Genomic DNA, 10,149 nt, shown 5'->3' on the forward strand with positions numbered 1-10,149 from the left:
TTGTCATGAACATGCAAAAAGCTAAGTTTGAGGTTGTTTATGGGATAAGAAACAATTTAAGTTTGGGGTTGGGGTAGGGGTACTAGACTTTGAGAATTGAAAAAGTATCGCCGAAAAAATTAATAGAAGCTAGAAAAATTGTTATAATGTTAAAAACTTAAAACTTTTGAATAAAAATAGATAAAAAGAAATTATAATACCCATAAGTTAAAATAATATAAGAGAATGTAAAGATGGTGTCAAAATAAGAAGGTATAAGGTACTTAACTTCAAGGAATTGAATATTCTAGCCGAATATATCTCATCTTGACATGAGCCACGTTATAACCTATGAAAATCCTCAAAAGCGTGTTCTCGAATAGAAAGTGACAAATTTCTAAAAATCTTACAAATTCATATGTTTGATGTCAATTGCATGTGAATTAGTGTTTACTATAATATTTCAATAAGAGTGAATGGTGATATTGAGAAAAGGTTGAGTATACATGAAGTTGAAGAAAATCTCTTTGAATTATGTTGAATTGAAGCAAGGAACATAAGTGATAACTTGACAATGACTGATGTCTGCCATTGTTTGGTAAGTACAAAGTTATGAGGAAGATCACAATATGAATGAGTTCTTTTTGAAGACAAGTAACATTGTAAGTTTGAAGTTATGATGACACTCTTGTTGAGGAGTCCGAGAGATTTGGGAGCACCAATGAGACCAATGCTTCAAGACCACAAAAGAGAAAGACACAACATCTCAACCCAAAATCTCAAGGTGTTAGGTAAATGTGTCATCTCTCTTATAAATCCAACATTCCACACATTCATAGGTGATATGAGACTTTAGCAACTCACACTTACACCTAACATTCTCCCCCACAAGTGTGAGTCTCCCACATCCTATAACAGGATCCAAAACCAGATCCAACTCCCTCTCATCCACCAGTCGAACCACGACTCTGATACCACTATTGGGGAGTCTGGGAGAGTTGGGAGCATCAATGAGATCAATGCTCCAGGACCACGAGAAAGGGAGACACCACATCTCAATCCAAAATATTAAGATGTTAGGTAAATGAGTTATTTATCTTATAAATCTAACATTCCTCCCATTCATAGGTGATGTGGGACTTTAACCACTCACACTTACTCATAACAACTCTATCATCATGTAATTTTTACAAGCTTTTGTAGTTGTTTTTATTAGTTTTTGATTAATCGTATTTAATTTTTATGAAGAAATAAGAAGAAAATGAAGAAGTGAAGAAACAAAGCAAAAATATGAAAAATAATGGAGAAATTGTGAAGAAAAGATCATTTTTAGCATAATTTACATCATGATGTATGTCCAGTAATTTGACCATATCTAGAGCTTCGTAACCGATATTGAAATGGGAGTAGCGAAAAATGAAACCTAAAATCCAGGGCTACAATTTTTGTGAATAAGTCAAAGTCTATATAAAAATATAAGTTGACGAAAAATAGGGACTAAAATTCTGACATTCTTACAATGTTGAATTGTAAATTGAGTTTTTTCTCTCAACCCTAAAAGCCCAATATCAACTCATATTTAAAGAGAAGTAAGAGAATTGCACAAGATGGACATTCTAGGTACATAATTTTGATGGTGAAGCAATTTCTAGAATTCTAGAGCAAAGGTTTTCATCACCGGAAGCTAAATTCTAACAAGATATTCATGTATTGTTTCCTTATTATATCAGTTATGATTCTTATTAGTATGAGTAACTAAGTTTTCTTGATTAGGGCTTAGGAGATGAACCTATTTTGATCCATTGAGACATATGACTTGTTTTTTTATTTGCATAAATTGATATTGCAGTTTCTATTCAGATACTCTTTTGTATGTTGACGACTCACGAATTGAACCTAGGTTTGTTGTGATTATTGACCCTGACTCTATAAACCTGAACTAGAGTAAAAGTTCAACTATATAACTAATTTAGGGATAAACAATTTTTATTTGTGGCTAAGGAAATAACTAATTTAATTTTCCTGATTTTACTATCCAACTAGTCTATGGGGATTATGGAGTTGTAATTTAAATTAGTGAGTTATACACCAATGAGTTGAGTATAATGACCTTGCTAATTCGTCGTAACTCTGCGATATCAATTTTAAACAAATAAACGCATTCATCAACAATGAGATTTAGGGGATTAAAATAAAACCTAATCGTCGTTAATCCGATCAAATTTTCCAACAATTTTAATTATACTTTATTTTATCGAAACAAATTTGAAAATCCTCTTTTTAATATATATATATATATATATATATATATATATATATATATATATATATATATATATATATATATATATATATATAGGGTAATGCTAACTTGTGTCCCAAGAGCACAAGTTAAGAGATAAATAAAGTAAAAAGTCTTGGAATTTGTACGGTGAACTAAGTAAAAAGTCATAATTAATGATTCTATTGTTTTTTTCAATAAAAAATTTCCATTTGTGGGTTTCTTAACTTGTGCCCTTGGGACACAAGTTAACATTACCCATATATATATATATATATATATATATATATATATATATATATATATATATATATATATATATATATATATATATATATATATATATATATATATATATATATATATAACAATCCCCGTTGATACAAACTTAAATTTTTATTACTTACGTTTTCTATACTTATTAAATTATCATCATTCTTTCCCAATCTTGTACTAGTATTGCACTTGTTGTCTCCCAGAGTAATTCTTTCATGTGTCCCCATGATACTTTTTTTCTAGTTATTATAAAATTGTTTAACACACAACTTGTGTTTTACATCTTTCCAATATTAGCAATTATTGGTACCAAACTCTATAAAAAATTAGAAATATAAATAGCCATAAATCATGTAATTAGTAATATGAATCATACAAATTTTAAATGGAGAAGATATATGTTACGTGGATTTGAAATAAAGGCATAAGACCTTTGAATGATGCTATTTATATCTTCTAGAAATAGATCCATGAACCATTGCCACATGTCTTCTGTCTCTGCCTCTACCACGACATATGCAATAAAATAAAGACTTAAATGCACTTTGATCCCTCTATTTAGTTGTTTTTAACTTTTTAGTTCCTCTATTTTAAAACTCTCTAATATTTATGATATTATTTAATAATATTATAAATCATTATACTCATAAAAAAAAATTTAAAAATAGTTTTTACATGATAAGTTAATAATTATTAATTAACAATTATAATCAATCTTTTAGAAATTAATTTGAAAATATTTAAAAGTTAATAAAATAAAATTTAAAAATGAAAATATTTTGCATGCAAAGGATTTGAACCTTTACCACTTAATAATTTTCAAATAAGGGCACCCATCAGGGCAAATGTATATCTTATGATGGTGAATGCAATTCATATAATTTTGTCTGTTATAATGAATTTTTTTAGCAATGAATTCATCTTGTTATAGTGTAAGTTCTCTTTACAAGATAATATTCTCTCATGCATCAATTTTAAAAAGAAGGATAAAAGGGATTAATTGGAAGACATAAATGTTTATCCCAATAATTTCTCTAAGCAAACTACTTAAAGCAGTGTGTTCCTAACATTTATGATATCTTCTTTGATTCTCTCTCTCTTTCTCTCTTTCTCATCGAAGTAAATTCATAATTTGTAAGTTTTTTATTGTTCTAAACTTTTTTGAATTTTTGTATAAATTTGTAGAAATTAAGGATTAGATTATGAAATAGATAGTTTATACATATTTGATAGTTTAGACATAATGAGAAACATGTTTGATGGGTAGTTTTATTGGTCAATGCACTATTTTCGATGCTTTGACGGACTGCACTTCTGCCATTGATGTTAATGTGAGTTATAGAAAATTCCAGAGATGCATTTATGGATTTTTCAACATTTAGATTACTAGAAACCAGATATGCATCTCCTTAGTCTATCAGTCTGCATTTTTTTATAAAACTCACTGTGTTTCATATGTAACTTACAGATATTATGGTTGATAGGCAAGACAAATCGAGGCATGGAAGGATAACACAACATGCATCGGTTCAAAGGAGAAAGAGTCAACCATCACATGCATCTTCCATTTCCAGCTCAGTTGATGTGGAGGCGTCAACTTCTAGGGCTTATGCATCTCCATCTTCTTCTTCTCGTAGGAGACGAGTGTCACCTACTCATGCATCTCCATCTCCGTATTCCCGTACGAGACATGTTTCACCTATTCAAGAACTTGAGTCACATGAGATAACCGAGTCACATGAGGAACCATAGGCACCCCAGACACCCTAAGAACATGAGGCATCACATGCACCTGAGGGGTTTGGAGGAGGCCCAACACACTTGTCACTGCCTCCTCTTTACCCAGACCATGTTGCCAGACATATCTGGAACAAAGAGGTAAAATTTAGTTGGTTTCATTATTTGTAAGTCATGTTTGTTATAATATGAAAAGTTTCTGATGATGGTTTATTTTTCTACAGGACCGTGATGCTCTAAAATTCATCAACCATGGTCGGAAGATTACTGGCCTACAACAACATAATAAGTAGTGGTTTTAAGATGTTTTGTGACTTTCTGGGTTGAGAAACTTGTGCATGACCGATTATATTACAGTTAACCATGGTATGTTATCTGCGTTTGTAGAGAGATGATACACGGAGACGTTATCATTTCATCTTCCACATGGTGAAATGTCTATCATAGAACAATGTCTCGTATATGCTACATCTTTCTATTAGGGGGAAACTTTTAAATTGTGGGAATATTAACAGAGATGATGCACTGTAGATGATGGTAGACTATATGAGAGTTGATTCAGAGGATGCCATGAAGTAGTTTGAAGTCACCCGAGGAGCTCATGCTAGGTTTTGATTCTTGAAGAGGTTGTATACACAAGAGCTGAATAGAGCAGAACAGGCTGTTGGTGACGATGAGCAAGTTGCACAACATAAAACATACACTCTGAGAGAATACATGTTGTATTTGGTTGACACGTCCATTTTTATGGACAAGAGTGCCACTTATATGAATTTCATCTACCTGTAATACTTAGATGACTTCGAGGCGATCCATGAGTACAATTGGGGGTCCAATTATTTGGGTTTACTTGTACTATAAGTTATCTGAAGGTTGTAGGTGGAAGACCTAATATGTGACATGCAATATCACACTATTGGTGATAACATTTCTTGGTATTTTAGTGTTTGTGTGTCATTTTCATAACACTTTTGCAATGCCATTATTAATGATTCACCTGTTCTATTTTCAGGCTTAGATCCTCTAGCACTTCTCACGCATATTCAGATGGTCATATGCTCTGACATACACTTAGGAATTGTTTCATGCTTATGCATTTGTCCCTATTTGAGGGAAACAAACGACATAACCATATCGGGTTTATCTTGACCGCTTGGTAGCAAATGACATACACTTCCATTCTTATGTCACTCATAGTGAGACGCGTCCCTTATAGGACATTGCATTCTACTCTGAATGGTTAACTTGTGATTCACGTCTCACATAGCACCATCTACCTGAGCACGTCATACAACACTTTGGCTACATGCAGTATATTCCCAGAGATCCTTATGTGTATGCTCCTCCTGCTATGACATGTAGAGATATGAGTATTACGTTTGATGATTATCTTAATCATCTAGTACCAAAGGAGACACAAAGTACCATAACTTCTAGCGACTAGAGCAACATAGATGGTTACATTCAGTGGTTGTTCAGGATATCACATCCTGATACATGATGCTTTAGAAGATCCACTGATGCCAGCTCACATGAACACAAGAGAAGGAGTAGACTAAGGTAGATCATATTGTTGATATGTTTCTTAGATGTTGTTGTATCATGTAGATTAGGCAAACGTGTATTGATATATGACTCTTTCCGGATGACTTTGAGGCCAAAGACGTTGTAGATGCCATGATGACAAAGACATGTGAGACATTATAGTACATGAGACAGCGTAGGAACATGGAGTCTCGAGTCTGAGTGTGTCATACGTTGTAGTTTATAGTATTTGTACTCTACATTTATTTTATTTTGACTTATTTTGACTTCATTGTGTTGTTTAAATTTGTTACTTTATACATGTCATCTTCTTCATATTGTTTGTATGATCTAATTCATCATAGTATCGCTATAACATATCGTCTAATTCATCAGAGTTTCTCTAAATCAAAGTTAAAAACGGTTGTCTGGTTTGCTTACGAAGATGCATATCCGATTTTTTTTGAATAATATATTGCATGTGACTCAATTTTAATGTTTTGAATGAAGCAAATGGTGTATGTGGAGATACATCTCCAAAATCGAAGGAGCAATTTTAAATTTTCATAGAGTATTTTTCCACCACTCAGATGGGATTAGCAATTCTTTTAACAAAAATATGAAAGAAAATATTGTTTTGCGGAACTGGGCCTAAAATGAACCGTGGCCCAAAGAAAGCCCAATTTTGTCGATCTATCATTGATCAACGAAACAATGCAGAGTCTTGAAACAATGGGAGAAAGGGAACCCAGCAATGGCTACTGCAGCAGCAGTGGCGAAGAAGACGGTGACGCAGCATGGAGAGCAGCCATCGATTCCGTTGCCGGAGCTTCCTCCTATATCACTTCCTTCATGAATGGTGTTTCCTCCACCAACAACAGTGACCCCAAGAAGCACAGTGTCCAAAACCCTAAAACCCCAAAGTTAAAGCACTACCAACTAAAGGTCCCCTTCTAAATTCCTCATTTTTATACTAATTAAATTCTAAGTTTTTAATTATGATTCCCATTTTTCTGTTACTGGTATTATGATTGAGTTTGTGATTTTTTTTATCTGTTCCAAATTCAGCATTATGTATTTTTTTTTGGTGTTTCGGTTTGGTGATTTATGGTATGGATGTTTCTTGACAGGCACAAAAGCTCTTGGATGAAATGTTGGAAAGTACTATAGAGATAGTGAAAGTTCCTGTCCTTCACCAAGATGAGGATCCTACTATCAATGATTGTGGCATTCGTTTGTTTAGACATTCTAAACCAGGAGTTATTCTTGATCATGCAGGTAACTGAGTTTTGTGCATAATTGACTTGTTAACAACAGCTGCAATTCAATGATATATATACCTATCAAGAGGTTAGGTTGTTTTAGCGAATGTTTGGTTCTACTGTGAGAAAATTTGATTTTGAGTGAATTGATTTTGGTTAAAGTGAGTTGAATGTAAAGTGATTTATGTTTGAATAACTTTATACAAAATTGAGTCGAACAGTAAATTTCAATGTAAAAATCATGTTTAAACTCAAAAACTACAAATTCTAACTTCAAGTAGAATATTTTCTGGAGGGAGAATCAATTCTACTTTAGAAGAACCAAACACCTCAAAATCATTCTAAAATCAATTCCACACCTCTAGAATTACTTTTGGCTCTTTCAAAAGGTAAACCAAACATACACTTAGATTTTGAATAGTTTGAACTTTGCTAGTTCTTATCTTTTTTCTTTATTAAGTTAGCTTTTTGTAGTGTTGCTGATAGTAGGTAACCAGTCACCATTTTTATTGACATGCATATAAATTCTTTTCTGCAATAAGAAAAAAGCTGTGTTGTACAAAAGTCACTGATGGTGCTGTTAGCAAAAGCAACAGTGCTTTTCTTCTTCTTCTTCTTTTTTTAGAATAGTGGTTACTCTTGCACACCCTTTGCCTGTTGTTAAGAAGTGGAGCCCAGTTCAGCATGCCATGCATCTCTTATTGCACTATGGAATCTTTTGTTTTATTGTTGACTGTTGGTTGCCATCAGAATTCAGAAGATGGTACTTATTTTGCATTGTGGTACTGCATTTCATTAATCTGTTGACTACTTTGTTAACCACTCTGAGAGGTTATCATTGTGCATAAGTCACTACAGAGAAGCATGCTCTGGGGACTTATGCTATTACTTATTGCTCTTTTTTCTGGTACAGCACAACACTGCTGGTTGCCCAACTTGTCCTGGGTAATGGACTGGTCCAGGTAATAACATGGACTAGTTTTTTGTAAAATTGATTTGGGATGATCTTGATTTTGATTAAAAATTAAAAGTTAAACGATCTATGCTGAGAAACTTTTTTTCTTTTGAAGTAAAATTTAGTTTAAAATCTTTTTGACTTAAATGCAAAACAGTAAAAATATCATTTTATTAGAGACAATTGATTTTGGTTTTGAGCAACCATACATGAAAATTGTCTTCAAAATCTGTTTCTAGTGGAATGAAAGGAGGTTTGTTGTCATTCTAGCTCATGTTTATTAAAAAATCCGTTGGTGTTAAGCCGTAAACAACTGGTTTACTTGTCGTAATATGTTTTCAGCAGAGTAGTCAATAGCAGCGCTATCCCGCAATAGCAGAGTGGAACGGAGGCCGGCCACTATGGGAAGAGACTTAGCGGCGCAGAACAGGCGGCCACTATAGGGTAAATAGCGGGTAGCGGGTGCGGAGTGGTTTCTGTCCTGCTATTCTTTTCCCCTCTGAAAAACCGAAACTACCCTATAAATTTAAAATGTTTTAAGGGTAATTTTGGAGTTTTCAATCAAGTATGAGTTGAGACTCAACCCTAACCCTAAGAGTTTTGATTAAGACTTGTTGATTTTGGTTGTTTTTTTTATTAAGTCTTGTGCTTTGATTTGTGAATATTTTATGGTTTTTTGAGTTATTTGTTTAATTTTACATTAAATATATGTTTATAATTATTATTCATGTCATTTGTCTAAAACGTAATCAAATAGCAGTCATCCCGATATACTATATCTAGTTATCCCATTTTTGGGGTTGGTTGTTCTCCACTGCTATTTGGGATTGACTACTCTGGTTTTCAAATGTTAACGGCTTGATATGGCATCCGGCCCGAATTGCCTGACCGATTCTTATTTTTCACTTTCACTCATGCTACATTATATGTTCGATGGAAATTCAAAATATTTTTTTACGTTAAAGTTAATTAACATATTGTGAGATGTTGAGACATTATCAACTTTGTGATTTATCTTGTTATATTACTGAATCACATGTGCATACACGGCTTACGCAAACATCTACATGGCTGCAGATGAACCTCAACCGCCAAGGAAGCGGCCTAAAATAGTTCCGGGAGAAGACATTGATGAGAAATCAAAAAAGGTCTAATAGTTAATCCATAAGTGTTTCTACATTTTTGTTTCATTATTGTATTTAATTTTTTCTACTTATGACAATTTGCTGCCTCAACAGTTTAGAAGAAGGATTCAGTCTATTGTTGTAGAAGGGAAAGATTTAATTGCTGCAGCAAATGATGCACACAAGAAGTCATTGGCTAGACTAGAAGCCAAAGATGCCGCAGCGAAAGCTGCAGCCAAGAAAGAGGAGGAAAGAGTTGAGAAATTGAAAAAGATCAGGGGAGAGAGGTGGCTACCGTCCATGGCCAAGGAGATGAAGGTCAAACATTAATATTGACAATGTTTTCGGAGATGTAGGTTAAGCATCAACACTGACATTCACTTGGATTTCGAATGTGCTATAAGATTTTTGTTTGATTGAGAAATACGTTTCTGAGCTTATAGTATTTAATTTCCAAACACAATCCGAAAATATGTAGTTTTCATGATTGTCTAAAATTTTGGATCACCTGAAAACACATGTTTCCCGCCCGCCTCATTTATAATTTGTTTGGATTATGGATTATCAGAGCTTCGCCTACTGACGGAAGTTGTGAGACAATTTGGGAGAATTTATAAAAACTGTTTATTACATTTTTTATGAGCTTCTTTTCAATTTATTTTCATGAGTTTACAAGATAACTTCTGAAAAGAGCTTTTTCTTTTCCACTTATTTTCATTAGTTTTTAAAGATAACTTCTGAAAAGAGCTTATTAGCATGTACAAAATCAATTTAACATTGTTTTATCATTTGGAATAGAAATAGTTATGGTATATGTAAGCTTATTCCTAAGTGTCTATATTGATAAACATTTGTTCAATAAATTAAATATATTTTATGTACAAGTATTGTGCTGATGATAACGACATGTACTTAGTATCTATATATTATTCAATTTGATAAGGAATAAAATATATTTAAATCTACATGTAAATTTGAAATTTGAAATGAGATACTTGTATAAATTTAATT

The 10,149-nt window shown here is 32.9% G+C and overlaps 1 protein-coding gene and 1 long non-coding RNA gene across 2 annotated transcripts; both read left to right on the forward strand.

Annotated features, from left to right (window-relative positions):
* The first annotated feature begins 6,483 nt into the window (after positions 1-6,483).
* On the forward strand, positions 6,484-9,770 carry LOC127074361 (uncharacterized). Its single transcript, XM_051015669.1, has 4 exons — positions 6,484-6,742; positions 6,928-7,075; positions 9,092-9,162; positions 9,253-9,770. The coding sequence occupies exons 1-4, from the start codon at positions 6,512-6,514 to the stop codon at positions 9,466-9,468; spliced, it is 666 nt and encodes a 221-aa protein (XP_050871626.1). The 5' UTR covers positions 6,484-6,511; the 3' UTR covers positions 9,469-9,770.
* On the forward strand, positions 7,082-8,441 carry LOC127074362 (uncharacterized). Its single transcript, XR_007785990.1, has 3 exons — positions 7,082-7,841; positions 7,973-8,021; positions 8,357-8,441. It is a non-coding gene; the product is annotated as an uncharacterized LOC127074362 (long non-coding RNA).
* Positions 9,771-10,149: the final 379 nt, after the last annotated feature.

This window comes from Lathyrus oleraceus, chromosome 4 (assembly GCF_024323335.1).
Source record: "Lathyrus oleraceus cultivar Zhongwan6 chromosome 4, CAAS_Psat_ZW6_1.0, whole genome shotgun sequence".
Lineage (NCBI taxonomy): Eukaryota > Viridiplantae > Streptophyta > Magnoliopsida > Fabales > Fabaceae > Lathyrus > Lathyrus oleraceus.

Excerpts from the sequence above, each read along its gene's own strand:
- LOC127074361 (XM_051015669.1), top strand. The coding sequence starts at position 6,512 with ATGCAGAGTCTTGAAACAATGGGAGAAAGGGAACCCAGCAATGGCTAC. Across the intron at positions 6,743-6,927 it reads TAAAGCACTACCAACTAAAG|GCACAAAAGCTCTTGGATGA; the intron begins GTCCCCTTCTAA and ends GTTTCTTGACAG. Across the intron at positions 9,163-9,252 it reads TTGATGAGAAATCAAAAAAG|TTTAGAAGAAGGATTCAGTC; the intron begins GTCTAATAGTTA and ends CTGCCTCAACAG.